Source organism: Eriocheir sinensis, chromosome 55, assembly GCF_024679095.1.
Source record: "Eriocheir sinensis breed Jianghai 21 chromosome 55, ASM2467909v1, whole genome shotgun sequence".
NCBI lineage: Eukaryota > Metazoa > Arthropoda > Malacostraca > Decapoda > Varunidae > Eriocheir > Eriocheir sinensis.
In genome coordinates this window covers 1,974,265-1,992,736 of record NC_066563.1, presented here as the reverse complement: position 1 = coordinate 1,992,736, position 18,472 = coordinate 1,974,265, and the positions used below count along the sequence as shown (strand labels likewise).

Here is an 18,472-nt window from a genome sequence, read left to right as displayed (position 1 = left end):
CATCTCCCACTTTCCGTCAAAAGGTGCGTCACATTTTATTTCCGTATCGGGCGCGGGTTCCTTCCTGCTCTTTCCTGTATCTCGCAACGCCGCCTCCCCCACCGTGATGGCTGCCAATTTCACCGCCCCAGGGGGAAGGAGGAGCAGGAAGAGGGGGGGGGAGAGTTATTGGGGAAGGGAAGAGGTGAAAGCGAGGAGGAAGAGGACAAGTACGGAGGGGGGGTAGGGAGAAGAGCAGAGGGGACGAGGTGGGAGACGTCCGGCAAGGCGAGAAGACAGAACGATATTCTATAATTGAAATACAACTTGCAAGACACCTCGCCGCAGTCCTTTATGCGGGAGGGAAGTGGAGAGGGTTGGCAGGAGATAAGAGGAGGGAAAAAGAAGGCAAGGAGGAGGAAGGGAAGGGAAGAGGAAGCGTTCACAGGCAAGGGGAAGGAAGTGGAGGGTTGAAAGAAGATAGGAGAGAAAAGTAAGCCAGGAGGAGAAAGGGAAGGAGAAGAGGAAGCGTTCACAGGCGACAAGACGGATGAGGGAGATAGAAAAGAAGGGAGAGGTGTTCACAGGCAAGATGATGAATGAAGGGCAGATAGGAAAGAGGGAAGAGGAGGTGCCAAGAGGGGAGGAGATGGACGAGGGAACTGCTGATGGGAGTGAAAATGGCGCTGGATGCCGAGGTGAAGGCTGTGGCTTAGTAGTGAAGGCCGAGGAGGAAAGTGAAAAGAAAAAAAAAATCACACCGAAAAGAAACCAAAGCAGACTCACCTTGATGTATATTTTCCCTTTCTCAATCTCCCCCCCCTCCCCTCCAGTCCCTTCCGTCCAATCCAATATTCTATTCTCCTTCGTTTCCTTACCCCCCCGCCCTCTCACTGCTCACTCCAATTTCTTTAAAATACACTAGTGACCGCACCGCTACCCGTTATTTTCACTGACTTCCCCAAACCTTTCCCCTCCCTTGCTCCTTGCCTGCAAGCCCCGTTGTGATACAAAGCCATTCAACACCGCCATCGCGTGTGCGGGGCGGAGGGCAAGAAGCTCGTGTACAAAGAACGTGGCGAGTCACTGACCTGCGTGGGAGTGCGACACGGGGTCCTCGGCGAAGAGCAGAAAGTTGCAGAAGATGACGAGGTAGGCGATGATGAGTCTGAGCCACGGGTGCTGGAAGTAGTAGCGGAGGTCCCGGTCCATGTAGAGGGAGTACTGGCTTTGCGTGTCCACAGAGTTGCGTCGCACGAGTGGAGGTCCGCCGCCAGACTCTTCGTCGGTCCACCGCCGCTCCAGGGACGTGGAGGAACCGTTGGCAGTGCCGTCGGCAGCTGCCACCTCGAGGCTGCAAGCCACGCCCGTGCATTCCTCGGCGGGTGTGTAGATGTTGGTGTGTAAGTCGAGTGTGTCGCCAAAGCTGAGTCTCTTCTGTATCTTGGTCTTGATGTCGCCCTTCTCCACCTCCACGACGGAGTGGGCGACGGGTAGGTGGGAGGGCGAGCAAAGGGTGTCTGACGCGGATTTAGTGATGGGCGTGAGGGGCGGCAGCGGCGGCGAGGCGTCCTGGCGCGGCTTGAGGGAGTGTGAGGAGGTGTGGTAGGGAGAGCGGTGCCCGCACTCGCTTCCTGGCAGCTCAGACAGGTTCCACGACACGCTGCGGCCGCAGGAGCTGCCCCCGTCAATGTAGGACAGCTGCGGGGATACCTCGCGCCAGAAGTTTGAGTTACGGCTTGGGATGGAGTTGGGCGTGAGGGGACGGGGGGAAGCGGGCGTGGGAGAGCCGTCGCTGTGGTCACAGCTGGCGGCCCTGCGCGCCTCCACTGTCCTGATAAGGCTTTCCAGCTGCTCCAGGTGCTGTAGTGCCATGTCGGGGGAATGGGCGCCCCCACCACCCACCTGCTGCATGGCTCCTAGAAGGTGGCCAGCCTCCGCCCCCGCCTCCCGCCCCCCATCACACCCCCCGCCTTTGGGCGCCGCCCTGCTGCCCGGGCCGGACTGCTCCGTCACGCTGCTGCCGCTCACCTTGTCACTCAGTCACTCGCCACACACACGCGGGTCCGGGAGCCACAGCTGCTCTAGCCGACGCCCCGCGCCGGCGAGGCGGGCGGCCGCGCCTGTCTACACCACGGACTGGGCGGCGCGGGCATGGCGGCGCGGGACGGGGCGGCGGCGCGGGCGTGCCGGGGAGGTGGTGGGCGTGGGCGCGGAGAGCCCTGGCATCCTGGGGGTAGCCCACTCGCCGATCAGCTCACTGCCCCGTCTGGAACAAAGAGGCGGTGTTCAGGAGGGAAGGGAGGGAGGAAGGGGGCGTGCCAGCCTGATGGACACACACAAGACACGGCACTACACACTACACAACAGCCGAGGGCTGAGGAGGAGGAGCAGGAGGGAGGGAAAAGGAGGAGCACGACGATGATGATGATGATGATGAGGAGGAGGAGGAGGAAGAGGAGGAGGAGGAGGAGGAAGAGGAGGAGGAGGAGGAGGAGGAGGAGGAAAGGGGGGAGGAGGAGAAGGAGGGAGGAGAAGGAGGAGGGGTAAGGAGGAGGAGGAGGAGGAGGAGGAGGAGGGGGAAGATAAAGCATGGGAAAAGAAAATATAAATCATTGGAAGAAGCAAACTGGAAAAAAAAAAGTGTTAGATGGACATGAAAACTTGGCAATAGAATTAATCGAGAAGTGAAATAAAGCAAGGAAAAAAAGGTAAGATAAAATGTATAATTACTAGAAAAGTTTGAAGGCCATTCTTGGGCTCTGAAATACAACGAAAAATTTGAAAAGAAATCACATGCTGCAATGAAATATATAATAAAACGAACCGGGGGAAGATAATGAGAGTTCCAAGGACTCAGAGGATCAACAACAACATCTAAATTAATAAAAGAGGAATCATACGCTACAATGGAATATACAAAAAAAATGAACTGGGGAAAGATAATGAGACTTCCGAGGACGCAGAGGATCAACAACAACATCTAAATTAATAAAAGAGGAATCACACGCTACAATGGAATACATGATAAAAAGGTCGGGGGAAGATTGATGAGCTCCAAGAAATCACTGGAACCAGAACAATATAAGCAGCATAATACAGTGAATAAGAAAGGTTACATAATACATACGAGGATGAGATGGAACAATGTTTGAATTAATACCACGCTAAATAACGCAAAGGAAGATATATGTACAGAAAGAGATCGCAAAGATAGGTCCTATGTTTTATGCTGATGAGGGGACGATACCAGCAGGCGGCATAGAGGAGGCAGAGAGATGAACAAAAGATGGAAATGGTCAGGATAGGTTCAATGTTTTATGCTGATGAGGGGATGATACTAGCAGGCGGGACAGAGGGAGCAGAATGAACAAAAGAGGGAAATGGTCAGGATAGGTTCAATGTTTTATGCTGATGAGGGGATGATACTAGCAGGCGGGACAGAGGGAGCAGAATGAACAAAAGATGGAAATGGTCAGGATAGGTCCAATGTTTTATGCTGATGAGGGGACGATACTAGCAGGCGGCACAGAGGGAGCAAAGAATAGAACAGAGAAAGTAGCAATAATGAGCAACGATGATGGCCTAAAATAACTGTTGAAAAAAAAAGTAAAATAATTGTATACGAAATTAAATAAACACTAGAGACGATAAAAAATATACCTGCTAATCATTCCCTTCCTCTCCTTCCCCCTTCCTACCTCTTCTTACTCTTCCTCCCCCTCCTCCTACTCCTTAAATGTCTCAGGTAAGGAAGGGAGGGAGGGAGTTAATTTATTTTTTTAAGGTAAGTTTCAAATATCTGGGAACAGTAGACTACAGTGGGAAAAAGAGATATAAATTGAAAAAAACTAAATCAGCATATATGACATTGTATTAGTAAAAAGTTATTCAAGATTATTAATAGAAAGAAAAAACAGTAACGTTACTTATGAATCTTGGAAAAGGAGAAAGGGAAAACGGGAAAAAGACCAAAAAGGAAACAATGGAGTAAAGAAATAGGAGTGAAGAGAGGAAAACAGAAACCACGACGAAGGACACCATCAGGGAGGCGCCGTTACAAAGGCAGAACATCACGCAACACACCAGACCCAGACCCAGACTCAGACTTTTCGTAAAGAGTTCTTGGAGAGCATGTGGCGTGCAAGATGTAGGGAATGATATCTTGCCCCGAGAACATAGACTTTCCGCATGTTTTGTTTTCTTTTCACAGGAGCTGCCGATACAAAGGCCTGGCTGGGGAGAAATCCCGAGCCACCTGTGACATCAAGATCAAGATGAAGATCACCCTTCCCAACCACATTTTTTTTTTCTCCTCTCCACTGACTGTTCTCATAACTCGCGCCACTTTGTTCCCTCTTCATTTCAAGTTTCCTCTTCGCGTTTCATCTCGTCTCATTTTCCATTCATCTTTCAGTCAAAACGCGTCTCTTTCTATTCACTTCCTCTCGATCTATGTATATGTATCTATCTTTCTATCTATCTGTCTATCTATTAATCTATTGTTCTTTAGTTTGACTTCCTTGTGTTCTTTCTCTTCTCTATTGTTCCTCTAATTCCTCTCATTATCCTCCTTCTCCTCTTCTTCCTCCTCCTCCTCCTCCTCCTCCTCTCATTCTTCCCCCTCGGCCGGTCTTTCTTCCTCAGCCAACTTTTCTACAATTGAAGTCTTCACTTTGCGCTCATCCCCAAACCCGGAAGAGAAGAAAGAGGAAGAGGAAAAGGATGAGGAGGACAAAGGAGACGACGCAGGGGAAGAAGAAGAAGAAGAAGAAGAAGAAGAAGAAGAAGAAGAAACAGAAGCAAAAGCAAAAAGCAGAAAGCAGAAGCAGAAGAAGACGACCATTGAAAATCATTATGAATTTATATGAATGGTACCAGACGATCGATGGCCATGCATATGAAAAAAGTTAGAAGCATAACTCCCTGTCAGTGAAAATTATATTGAAAAAAAAAGTCCTTTATTACTGCCACTACCCCCCCCCCCCCCACCACCACCCCGAGTCCCATCACACACGCACAAAAAGTTACATGCCAGTAACATGACCCATTAAATAACTAAACGAATTGATAAAATGAATTATAAATGCGTGAAACGACAAACCGATACCCCAAACTGTACGGTACACCTACATTTAACGCACTCACCAAATTCCTCCCCGCCAGCAGACCCGAGTAAAAAAAAGCCCAACACTAGTAAACCTTTAACCTTCGACTTTTGCGTCCGAACCAACTAAAAAAAAAAGAAAAAAAGAAAATCGATGCGGCACATTTCCCAGAAGCACTTTGGGTCAAACCGTGGCAGTGACCTACTCGCCGCTCGGAGCCACGGTGACCTGACTCGCAACACCCAGCTCCTGAGGGCCGTCTAAAAGGAGTTGGTCTTTCCTTAAGCTGGCGTGATCTTCAGGCGGCACACACGACACCTGCAGCCTTACCTGGACTACGGCCGCCAGGTGAAGGGGGGGCAGGGGGGCAGGGATTAAGAGGCGGAGGTGGAGGTGCAGGAGGAAGAGGAGAGGGGATGTTCAGATTTGAAAAGTGGGAGAGGAAGGGATGGAGGCCGAAGAGAGAGAGAGAGAGAGAGAGAGAGAGAGAGAGAGAGAGAGAGAGAGAGAGAGAGAGAGAGAGAGAGAGAGAGAGAGAGAGAGAGAGAGAGAGAGAGAGAGTGTTGCACTATGTATCTTGCAGGGAGAAAGGTACGAAGAGAGCAAATGAAGAGATGAAACTGTGGGAGAACAGGAAGAGGCCGGGAAAGATTTTTTTTCTTAAGTGCCAGCCTATAGCGCCGGTAGGCTTTCTTGAGGGGCCTGGATGGTAGTCGGCCCCAGCCCGTCATGGCGCAGGATACAGGAAGTAGTAGCAGTTGTCGTGGTGGTAGTAGCAGTAGTAGTAGTAGTAGTAGTAGTAGTAGTAGTAGTAGTAGTAGTAGTAGTAGTAGTAGTAGTAGTAGTAGTAGTAGTAGTAGTAGTAGTAGTAGTAGTAGTAGTAGTAGTAGTAGTAGTAGTAGTAGTAGTAGTAGTAGTAGTAATTATTGTTGTTGTTGACGATGTTGTTACAGTTCTCGTTACGGCACAAAAGGCAACACTAATGGTTCCCTCATCCGTTTGAGGAGACTAATTCCACTGTTTTTCCCATTTTTCCTTCCATTTGACCCATCAAAGAGATGAAATCCGTTTACACACACACACACACACACACACACACACACACACACACACACATTAAAGCAGACACTTCATTCCGATAGAATATGAGACAGAGTAAACATCATCTGTTTCATGGCTAACTGGTGGGTTTACTCTCTCTCTCTCTCTCTCTTTTGTATCCTATTTCTCATTTTTTCCTCCTTTATCCTTCTCCTTGTCCTCTTCCTCCTTCTCCTTGTCCTCTTCCTCCTCCTCCTTTCCTCCTCTCCTCGTTTTCTTATTCCTCTTTCCCTCATTCTTCTCCTTTTCCTATATCCGATTTTCCCTTCTAGCCTTTGCACACCTTTTAATGTATCCTTCTGCTCCGCCTCCTCTTCCTCCTCCACCTCTTTTCTTTTCCTTGTGTTCCTTTTCTTCTCCCTTCTCTCCTCATCCTTCAACTCCTTTCCATATCTTTTAATTGTTCTCCTTTAGGCTTTGAACACCTTTTTCATTTTTTTCTTTCACCTCTCTTTTCTCCTTCTCCTTTCCTCTTTTCCTTTCTTCCTTTTTTCTTCCTCTTCTTCTCATCCTTTTACTCCGTTTCCAGCATCTTTTAATTTCACCTTCTTCTCCTCCTCCTCCTCCTTTTCCCCTTCTTCTGCGCCTTTTCTTCTTCCTCCTCTTCTCATTCTTCTACTCCTATTACCATTTATCATATTTCTCCTCTAGCCTTTCCAGATCTTTTACAGTACCATTCTCTTTCCCCTCTTCCTTCTCCTCCTCCTCCTCCTCCTCTTTCCCGGACGTTTTGCAGCTCAGTTCTTCCAGCTGAGTAAAACTTGCCGCCTCTGCGTTCAAAGATTACATCTACAGAAGGCTGTGACTGAGTGGAAAGTCAAGCACAATGATCTTGAAAAGAAATTTGTAGCCCTTCAGGAATTTGTTTTAACAAATGTGGCAGTGACTCCACTATCGATGGTGGAGAGGCCCTCCACTGAGACTGTGCCCTCTCCAGACGACCCTCCTGCTTCACGGGAGGACGTGTTACCTGCCTCACAGGTTGACTCCCAGCCTGCCTCACAGGATAACCCCCAGCCTGCCTCACAGGCTAACCCCCAGCCTGCCTCACAGGCTAACCCCCAGCCTGCCTCACAGGCTAACCCCCGGCCTGCCTCACAGAACAACCGCCAGCCTGCCTCACAGGCTGACCCCCAGCCTGCCTCACAGGCTAACCCCCAGCCTGCTTCACAGGCTAACTCCCAGCCTGCCTCACAGGACAACTTCCAGCCTGCCCCACTTAACGCTTCTCTTCCTGCTTCACAGGATGTCGGGTTCCAACCTGTAAGGAATGGAGCCAAACCGAAGCAGGCAACCAAGGATTTACTGACCCCCACTACCTTCAATAGGTTCCAGGTGCTGGCAGACACCATGGAGGATGAGTTCGAGACTCGCCTAGTTGGGGACTCCATGGTGCGTGGCCAGCTGGTTGAGTTCTGTGGTCGTTCATCAAACGGCCGCAGAAAACGTTACTGCTATCCAGGTGCCAGACTGGACGACATCACCGCAGCGTGCGATGATGTCACGAGAAATGCCGACCGAAACACCCTCTTTGTCATTCACGCGGGGACAAATGACGTAAAGACAACCCTTTCTGAGGAACTGCTTGAGAAATACCGCCGCATGATCAAGCAGTATAAACGTAAAACGGATGCCAGTAACATCATAATCTCAGGAATCCTCCCGAGGGTCGGTGCCGAATCTAGCTTTTACAGTAAGGCCTTCAGCACAAACAACAGACTTCAGTCCCTTTGCTCTCAAGAAAACGTCCAGTTCGATAACTTGTGGAACAATTTTTACTACGATTCGGACTTGTTCCTTCCTGATGGCATTCACTTAAACCCTGTTGGAGCAGCCCGTTTCGGGAGGCTGCTCTGTGACCAAGTGGCTCTTCGAAAGCCAAAAAACGCGGAGGCGAGAACACCAGCAGCTCCACCGTAAGGGTGCACTCAACCCGAAAAACTCCCGACTCGAATCACATTAAAGCTTGCTATGTAAACGCTCGTAGCCTACGTAACAAATTTGAAGACTTAGAAGTCCTCGCAGCTACAAATCATTATCACATCATCGGAGTCACAGAATCTTGGATAGACACTTCAAATAGAGATTTCATTGCGGAATATAGATTACCGGGTTATACCATTTTAGTCATGAAAGAGAGAACAGACAGGGTGGAGGCGTTATCTTTATATCCACAACTCTCTCCATCCAGTATCCGTGAAAACAGATGTTATAACCAATGTAGACACGGTCTTCATTGAAATTAAAATAAATCTCGTAAAATAGTAATTGGACTTATCTACAGACCGCCAAGGCAGACTCTTGATATCGACCACGCATTAAGTGAATTATTATTAGAAACAAGTAGCAGTTGCGAGGCAGTAATTGTTGGGGACTTTAACTTGCCAGTGAAAAGATGGGGTGAACCGTTGAACTGTCATACAGGGCTCGACCTGTACACAAATTTACTAGAAAGTGATTTACATCAACACGTTCAAGAACCGACTCAGGAAAATAATATACTTGACCTTATCTTTTCAACGACAGCTGATCTAGTTAACGAAGTAAATGTTGGTCCAGTTTTTAGTTCTAGCGATCACCGAACAATCACATTCAGCATCAATATGAAAGAAAGTAAAGTAACTCCTAGTAAAGAAAAGGTGCCTGATTATCAGAGAGCGAATTTCGTAAGACTTCGATCAATTCTAAATAATTCTGACTGGACTGAAATCACGGCGGAAACAGATATTGATAAATCTTGGGGGGCCTTCACCACAATATTGAACAATGCCATAAGCATATGCGTACCCTATCGTAACAGACGTTCAGCTTCTAAGAAGAAACCCAAATGGTGGAATAACGAAATTCAAAATAGCCTATCTCTTAAAAAAACGCGTATACAGTAGGTACATATCATCTCAGAGCGAGGCTGACAAACTAGAGTTGGACAGAATTCGCCGCGAAACCAAGAAATTAATAAAACGAAGCAAGAAAAATCTTGAAGAATATATAGCGGAAACAAGTAAATCTAATCCTAAAGAATTTTTCAGCTATGTAAATAATAAAAAGTCACTCACTTGTGGTATCGGACCGCTTGCTAATGAAAATGGTAACCACACGAACGATGAAAATGAAATGGCTACAATCCTAAATAACTTTTTCGCATCCGTATTTACCGACGAAGATTGTTTATCACCTCAACCGCCGGAGGTTAGAAGGACCGAAAAGATGTTAAGTGGCGTGCTCATCGTAGAAAGTGACATTTTACGCACAATTGAAAAGATTAAAGTAAGCAAAGCTCCTGGTCCAGACAAAATTACCCCTAGGGTCTTAAAAGAAATCAAACATCAAATTTGTAAACCGCTCTCCATCATATTCAATAAATCTTTAACAGCTGGAAAAGTTCCGTCGGATTGGAAGCTTGCAAATGTCACACCAGGAAACTATCGACCAATTAGCCTGACATCTATTGTTTGTAAGTTAATGGAGACTATCATTCGCGACAATATGGTGAAATTCTTCGAAGAAAATAATATAATAAATAATTCGCAACATGGCTTCCGTAGTAAACGTTCGTGTTTGACTAACTTCCTTAATTTTTTCACTATATTTTTGAGGTGTTCGATGAAAGCAGATCAGTAGATATCATATATCTGGATTTTCAAAAGGCATTTGATAAGGTCCCCCACCAACGATTGCTCAGCAAACTACTGGCGCACGGTATCTCGGGTAACATTCACAATTGGCTTGCGGACTGGCTCTCTGAGCGGAAACAGAGAGTAGTTCTAAACGGTGTTACATCTAACTGGCTCGATGTCAAAAGCGGCGTACCTCAAGGATCAGTGCTTGGCCCCATGCTCTTCTTAATTTATGTTAATGATATCGATGATGGGCTCATTTGCAAAGTATCAAAATTTGCTGATGACACAAAAATTGCTAGTAAAGTAACTGCGATACTCGACGAAGAAGCTTTACAATCAGATATAGATCGACTTGCACGTTGGGCCAATCAATGGCAAATGAAATTTAACGTTGAGAAATGTAAAGTGTTGCACATCGGAAAAAATAACAATTGCGTTCGGTACGTAATGAATGGCCAACAACTTTCTGCAGTAAGTAAAGAAAAGGATCTTGGAATCACTATATCAAGCGATTTAAAGCCCGGTCAGCATTGTTCAGAGGTAGTTAAAACTGCAAACAAATTGGTTGGCTTCATCGGACGAGTCTTTAATAATTAATCGTAAAAGTATTATTAAATCTGTATAATTCGTTTGTTCGAACCCGTCTAGTTTACTGTGTACAGTTTTGGTCTCCCTACTACAGAAAAGACATAGAAAAGTTGAACGGGTCCAACGAAGAGTAACAAAGATGATTCCTAGGTTGAGAAATTTGTCATATGAACAAAGGCTTAAAGAAGTAAATTTATTCAGCCTATCAAAACGAAGAATGCGAGGCGATCTAATAGAAGTGTTTAAAATGTTCAAAGGATTCAGTGATATTAATGCGGAAGATTACTTTACAATTGATCGATCAAATAGAACAAGAAGAAATCACAATTTGAAGATAAGTGGTAAAAGATTCTCGTCGCACGAAGCTAAACACTTCTTCTTCAATCGAGTTGTTAATGTTTGGAACTCTCTACCTTGTGATGTCGTTGATAGTACAACAGTTACGGCCTTCAAGAATAGATTAGACAAGTGTTTTGAATCCAACCAGCAACTAAGATATTACTCATTGTCGTAATAACGTTAAGTTCTTTCGAATACTGGTGTCCTTGTCCGCTTTTATTGCCCAGTTAGTGGTAGCAGTAATGGTAGTTCTTTCCTCTTTCCTACATAAATTCCATGCAGTTTTTCCATGCTGCATGGTTCTTTTTCCTTTCCTGCCAGCTTTGGCTGGAGGGATGGGGGTGGGGAGGAGCCTTCGCCTTTGCTGTCCTTCATCTTCCACCTTTGATTAGATAGTTAGTGTAGCTTGTCACAAACAACCTCGAAAGGACCAGCAGGTCTGCTGTTGTTTGTTCTTCCTTTGTGTTCCTTTGTGTGTTCTTCTGCTCCTTTTTCTTCTTCCTCCTCTTCTTCAGGAATCACGCGAGAGCAGGTCAGAATTTCCTCCTTTGATTATTGCTACCTGAGATACGATCCTCCTCCTCCTCCTCCTCCTCCTCCTCCCCTTCCTCCTCCTCCTCTTCCTCTTCCTCCTCCACTTTCTGCTCCTCCAAGTGTCTCTTTTTTGTGCACTCTTTCTTATCCCCCAAATCTGCCTTCCACTTCACCTCCTCCTCCTCCTCCTCCTCCCTCTTCCTTTCTTCCTCCTCCTCCTTGACACTCTCCTCCATGCTCTTGTAATATCTGGATTATGTTCTAATATCAGAGGAGCAATGCACGTCCCTGGAGGCCTGAAGGGAAGGAAGGGGGGGAAGGGAGGGAGGGAGGGAGGGAGGAAAGGAAAGGAAGGGTGGGAAGGAAACAAGGAAGGAAGAGAGGAAAGGAGTAGGAAAAGGCATGAAGAACGTAAGGTGGGGGAAGAAGGGAGGGAGGAAAAGGAAGGATGGGAAGGAAAGGAGAAGGAAGAGGGGAAAGAAGGAAGGGAGGGAGTGAATGGAAGGATGAGAAGGAAAGAAGGAAGAGAGAAAATGAGAAAAAAGAGACATTAAGGAGGAAAAGAGGGAGAAGAAAAGAGGGAATAAAAGGAAGGATGGGAAGGAAAGGAGGAAGAAAGAGAGAGAAGAAGAAAAAAGGAAGAAAGGAAGGCATAAAAAGAAATATAGGAAGGGAAAATTATCAAAACAAAATGAACCATAGAAAGAAAACGATAAAAAAAGACAAATGAAGCAAAAATAAAAGGAAAGAATGCTGTAAGGAAAAGAAGAAAAGAAGATGCAACAGATAATGGAAGGAGGAAGAGGAGGACAATGAGTGGAGGGAACGGAGGAAGGGAGGGTATGGAGGGGAGAGGCTAAGGCGTGATAATAAGGTGAAGAATGGAAGGAAGGAAAATGTAGCAAAGAGGTTCGGGGAAATCACGATATATGGAGGAGAAAGGAGTGAAGGAGAAGCGGAAAGGAGGGACGTAACAAAGGAAGGAAGCAAGGAAGAAGAGAGAAAAGGAAGATGGAGATAGGAGAGGGAGAAGGTATTAAGGGAGGAAAAGAGGGAGGGAGAGGAGAAAGGAGGGAAGCGAAGAAGGAAGAAGGGAGAAAAGGAAGATGGAGATAGGAGAGGGAGAAGGTATTAAGGGATGAAAGGAGGGAGGGAGAGGAGAGAGGAGGGAAGGGAAGAAGGAATAAGAAAGAAAAGGGAGATGGAGGTAAGGGAGGGAGAAGGGAGGAAGGGAGGAAAGAAGAGAAGCGAAATAAGATGGGACATAACCGGGAAAGGAAGGAAGGAAAGAAAGAAAAGAAAGGGAGGGAGGGAAAAGAAAGAAAGGGAGGTTGGAGATGATAAGAAGGGAGGGAGGGGGGGAAGGGAGAAGACAGGGAGGGAGGAAGAGAGGGAGGGAAATACAGGCGCAGAGAATTTATGAAGAGAAAGCCTCATGACTGAGAAGCATGCAACATATTTTTTTGGGTTTTGTTTACACTCCTCTTCCTATCTCCTGTTTATTGATTTCCTTGCCTTTTACTGTCTGTGTGTTTGTCTGTCTATTTGTATCAACGTCTGTCTGTTTGTCTTTGTCTGCCTTACACTGAATTCACGTCTGCTACTCTGTTGTTTTTAAGTCCTGTTTTTTTTTCTTCTCTGTGTTTATGGTTGTATTGCTGCCTGTCTGCTTGTCTTTATCTGTCCTACACTAATATCACGTCTGTATCTCCGTCACGTACATCCACTAATGCATTTGTCTTTTTTTTATTTGTTTTTGTTTGTCCGTCTGTATCACTCTGCCTTTTCAATACAAACTTCAAACAGTATCTTAGTTTTCTTTGCTTTTAGGTCGAATTTTACTCACATTTGTCTATTTGTCTGTGCTATATTATGTCTACAGTCTGTATGTGTCGCACTATATAGCTACTTGCCTGTCCGTCTGTTTGTCTGTCTGTTTTTGTATCTCTGAGAACGTAGTGTTACATGTCTCTTCGTGTCAGTCACCCTCCCTCCCGTCGACACCCGTCCATCTCTCTGTCCATTAGCTCCACCGCATGTCCACTTTTCTTTTGGTTTGTTTGTTTTATTTGAATCGAAGCTTTTCCATCGTCTGACACGTGTTTGCTTGCCTCCTGCCACTGCTTGGTTGTCTGTCCGTCTGCCTGTCTGTGTGTGTGCCCGAGTCTTTCGTTATCTTTTTCCCGCAGCGCTCTGTCCTAATGCTCTTTCCCTTCATTTTTATCATCTAATATTTGGATAGGATCTCTCTCTCTCTCTCTCTCTCTCTCTCTCTCACGAACGGAAGGGGTGACAAATGAGGTGACAAAAGTGGAAAGATGGGGCGAAGGAAAAATATGAGAAAAGCTTGAAAAATACTCTGGGCAGGCAACTGTGGCCTTGGTTGGTTTGCTAGATGCTTCCACCGATCACATCACATCACATCAATAATTTCCAAAGTCCAAATAAATCAGTCGGGTTACAATGAGTGTTTTTTTTAAGTTCATGGTACAGAAGAAGGGTTAAACTACCACCAGGGTCATAGAACTACCCCTGGAAAGGCCCACAACTCCTACGAAAGCCTTGTCGAATATGTGTGCTTGGGCGCCGAAGTGTTTTAATAATATTGCTAGATGCTTCCACCCCTCATCAATCATTTCCAAAGGCCCAAATAAATAAGTCGGGTTACAATGAGTGTTTTTTTTAAAGTTCATGGTACAGAAGAAGGGTTAAACTACCACCAGGGTCATAGAACTACCTCTGGAAAGGCCCACAACTCCTACGAAAGCCTTGTTAAATATGTGTGCTTGGGCGCCAAAGTGTTTTAATAATTTGGTCCTTTGTCTCTCCGCCCGCCACCCGTCAGGAGAGGCAGTCGCTCAGAACACCGGCCAATCACAAGTTTAGCTCGGGGAAAATAAAGTATTGATGAAGGTGTGTCTGTGTTGCGGGACTCATCTCCGCTGCCTGTCTCTGCCTCTGTCTGCCTGTCTGTCACTCTTTTTTTTTCTCCCTCTACCTATCTATCTATCTATCTAACTCTTCTTAATTTCCCAGTTTCTTTCTTTTCCTTGTTTGCTTCTTTTTTCCTCTCTCTCTCTCTCTCTCTCTCTCTCTCTCTCTCTCTCTCTCTCTCTCTCTCTCTCTCTCTCTCTCCCAATTTCCTCCTCCATCTTACCATTCTCTCTCGTACGATTTCACGCTTTCTTCCACAGGCACATTCCTTTTCCCTTTTCCTCCATTTCCCTTCCCTGTGCAAACCGTTCCTACACTCCTCCTCCTCCCCCTCCTTCCCACCTTTTCCTCCCCTCACCCCCCTTTCGTAAACCTTCTCTACAGCCTCTTTCCCCTCCTCCTTCTTCCCCACTTTTCCTCCCCTCAATCCCCCTTTCGTAAACCTTCCCTACACCTCCTCTTCCTCCTTCCCATCTTTCCCCTATCATTCCTCTATTCCTCCTCGTCACCTTTCCTCCGCGACGTGCTAATGAGATTCTTCTGGAAATATACTTCCTTTCGTCTATCTGAGGAGGAAGGAAGAATAGGATTTCCACTCCGGGAGACAAAAAAAAAAGCAAGGAAGAGGATTAAGGGAACCGGGAAGGGAGGACAGAGGAGACGGCTAAAGGAAGAAAAAGAGGAGGAAGGGAACGCTAGGAGGGAGACAGAAGGGAGGAGGAGAGCATGAAAGTAGAAGGTTAGGAGGAAGAGGAGAGAGGAGAGAGAGGGAGAGAGAGAACGCGAGGAGAGAGACAGAAGGGAGGAAGAGATCATGAAAGTAGAAGCTGAGGAGGAAGAGGAGAGAGGGAGAGAGAGAGGAAACGAGGGAGGGAGGAAAAGTAAGGTTAAAGTAGAGAGACGTGAGAGAGGTGATTCGTTTAAGTGAAAAAGCCCTCGAAATTGAAAGTCAGAGAGAGAGAGAAAGAGAGCGAGAGGGAGAGAGAGAAAGAGAGAGTCAAGGGGAACGAAACAGAAGGACAGACAAAATAAAATCAATTCACTCGGGCATGGAAGGAGGACATAAAGACGAGGCATAATGACATGAAGACAAAACCAAGAGAATGTACGATAATGAGGCAAGGAAATGCGAGCGAAGGTAAAGCGAATCAACGCAAACACAGATTCAAGAGGACGAGGTAATGGCGGGAGGACCAAAGAGGAGGAGGAGGAGGAGGGGAAAGAAGGAAGGAAAGGAAGGGATGCAAGGAAAGGAGGTGGATTGGGGGAGAGGAAGGGTGTGTAGGAAAGAAGGGAAAAAAAGGGAGAAAGAAGAGGAGGGAGGAGGAAGGAAGAAAAGGTGAAGGAATGAAAGGAAGGTAAGAAAGAGAAGGATAGAAGAATGAGAAGGACGGAAAGGAAGGAAGAAAGGGAGAAAAGATAGGAAAAAGGATAGGATAGGAAGGAAGGGAAATAGGAGAGTAGTGGAGACTCCGAGGAGAGAGAGAAGGGGGCGGAGAAGGAGGGAGGAAACAAGAGACAAGGAAAATAGGAGTTAGATGGACGAGGAGGAGCAAATGGGGGAGCAAAAGGAGGAGGAGGAGGGACATAAAAAAGGAGGTAAAAAAAAAGAGAAAAAGGAAAGAGGGCCAATATGTAGGAAATGTCAGAACAGAAGCAAAGAATGGGAAAAAAAGATTCGGGATGAGAGAAAGGAAGGAGGTGAGGGAAACAAAATGAAGAATGAAGGAGAAAGGACAAAGGTAGTTCCCTCAAGCTGAATAATTATAATAATGAGATTGTTTGTATGCTGTATCCTGAAAATCGTGGAAGAGGAGGAGCTCAGATCTCTCTCTCTCTCTCTCTCTCTCTCTTGAATCTATGCCATGCTATCTCTTTACACACACACACACACACACACACACACACACCACTCTACAGCTGCATTGAAAAAGGGAGAACAAAACAAAAAAATAAATAAATCCTTGAAAAGCTTCCACTACATCCTCCAGCAATTAGCGTGGACCTATTTATCTTTATTTTTTTTTTTTTTACCTCTCCCAAACATAAGTTAAATATTCACTTACGTATTTCAGCCCGTCGGAACTCGGAATGACGCACCCAACAAAAAAATAATGGAATGGAGATTAAGACAAAAAGAAAGCAGAGCGCGTAAAAAAAATGGGAGTCTAGTTGTGGCCCAGTTTAGCGGCATGTGTGTGTGTGTGTGTGTGTGTGTGTGTGTGTGTGTCAGGTCTTTTTTTTTTTAATCTGTATTTTTTGAGGTCGAAAACGTCAGTCATTCTCTCTCTCTTTCCTGTTTCCATATGTTTGACAGTGTGTGGCATTCATCCTCTACATATTAATTCTCTCTCTCTCTCTCTCTCTCTCTCTCTCTCTCTCTCTCTCTCTCTCTCTCTCTCTCTCTCTCTCTCTCTCGATATGTGCAGCCATCCAGAATTCTCACACTACTTAAAAATTGGTGTTTGTCATATTTACCTTATTGATTAACTCGGAGATTCTAACTTGATTATAAAGAACGTATTCTAGTGTGTGTGTGTGTGTGTGTAGGGTGTTAGTTCAACGCGACCGGTGAGTAGGAAATGTTCGGAGCTTTACTCGGAGCTTCACTCGGTGTTTCGCAATGTTGGTTAGTAATCTGGCCAACGTGACTCGCTGGAAACACTCCCTCCAGCTGCCGAACTCGAGTTTTTTTTTTTTTTTTTTTTTTTTTACAGCAAAGGAGACAGCTCAAGGGCACAAAAAAAGTAAAAATTAATAAAAAAAAAAAAAGCCCGCTACTCGCTGCTCCTAAAAAGAATCCAAAGAGGTGGCCGAAAGATAGGTCAGTTTCGGGAGGAGAGATGTCCTGATACCCTCCTCTTGAAAGAATTCAAGTCGTAGTGAAAATACCGCTTCCCCTTACGCCACACCGGCCAACTCTTTCAACACGACCTCCCCCCTGACGCACACACAGACAGAGAGACAAAAAGTAAATAAATGAGTAAACAAAATAAGGGTACAAAGATAAAATGAAACGAATAATAGAGTATGCCAGTGCTACAGTTTATAGTCTATTCTACATGTCATACAATTACACAATGATGCAGCGAATGGAAGTGACTAATTAATAATCCAACGAGAGAGAGAGAGAGAGAGAGAGAGAGAGAGAGAGAGAGAGAGAGAGAGAGAGAGAGAGAGAATGGGATAGGGGTAGCAGGAAGACAAAGAGGCACACTAAAGAAAACAGGGATGCAAATAATGAAAAGAAAAGCACCTAATTTAGCGATCCCGTGCCACACCCTGTCATCGTCACGCTCCATGTTCGTTCATTTAACTCGCTCCCTCGGACAAGACAAATTTCAGCCGAGATCGCACCCGAAAGCTGTTGTATCCCGAGAACTAATTTATTCATTGAAACGAGGGATATTTAACCGGCCATCGGGACCAGACAGGCTGAGGGCGGTTGTTTTCGTTGCCAATATCAGTGGAGCATGGCGGGAATGGTGGTGGTGATGGTGGTGGTAAATGGTAATGGTGGTGGTAACTAGGATTACTGCGAGAGACAGCTGTAGTAGTAGTAGTAGTAGTAGTAGTAGTAGTAGTAGTAGTAGTAGTAGTAACCTTGGTGACGTCACAGGCAAGCAAGAGAAGCCCTAACTGCATAAACCAACTCAGGGTGGAAGAAAAGGATGGGACAAGTTGGCGCAGGCAGAGATACAAGAGGGGGGGAGAGAGAGAGAGAGAGAGAGAGAGAGAGAGAGAGAGAGAGAGAGACGCTGGGAGACTGAACTTTGATGGTGGGGAAGGGAGGGGAAGGGAAGGGGAAGATGATGCTGAAAGAGGCGAGGAAGATAGTGAAGCTGATGGGGGGGGGGGGATAGAATAATGAAGGAAGAAGAGGGAGAAGAAACTGTGGAAGGATAACGATGGAAGAAGATGGGGGAGAATACAGTGAAGAGAGAGGGAGAGAAAGAAGGGAAGATGACAAAATAGAGAGAGAGGAAGCTGGGAGAGGATAATGAAGGAGAGGGGAGAGAGGGGAGACTAATAATGGGGTAAGTGATGCACGGGGGGGAGGGGGAGAAGAATGATGGTGATGAGAGAGAGAGAGAGAGAGAGAGAGAGAGAGAGAGAGAGAGAGAGAGAGAGAGAGAGAGAGAGAGAGAGAGAGAGGAAAACAGAATAGAAGAGAAGAGACATTGATAGCGGAAAGGGATTTGGAAAGACAGGAAGGGAAGGGAGAATGCAAGATTAGAGAAGGGGGGGAGGAGGGGGAAGGAATGCTGC

The 18,472-nt window shown here is 46.1% G+C and overlaps 1 protein-coding gene across 4 annotated transcripts in view; it reads right to left on the bottom strand.

The window, feature by feature from the left end:
- Positions 1-18,472, bottom strand: part of LOC126983889 (transmembrane protein 117-like) — a 104,535-nt gene that overhangs the window by 77,909 nt on the left and 8,154 nt on the right. For all 4 annotated transcript variants that reach the window (XM_050837058.1, XM_050837060.1, XM_050837061.1 and 1 more), the window contains exon 2: positions 1,071-2,248. In XM_050837058.1, the coding sequence (XP_050693015.1) occupies positions 1,071-1,893 (823 nt within the window). In that variant the 5' untranslated portion in view covers positions 1,894-2,248. The remainder of the gene's footprint in view (positions 1-1,070; positions 2,249-18,472) is intronic.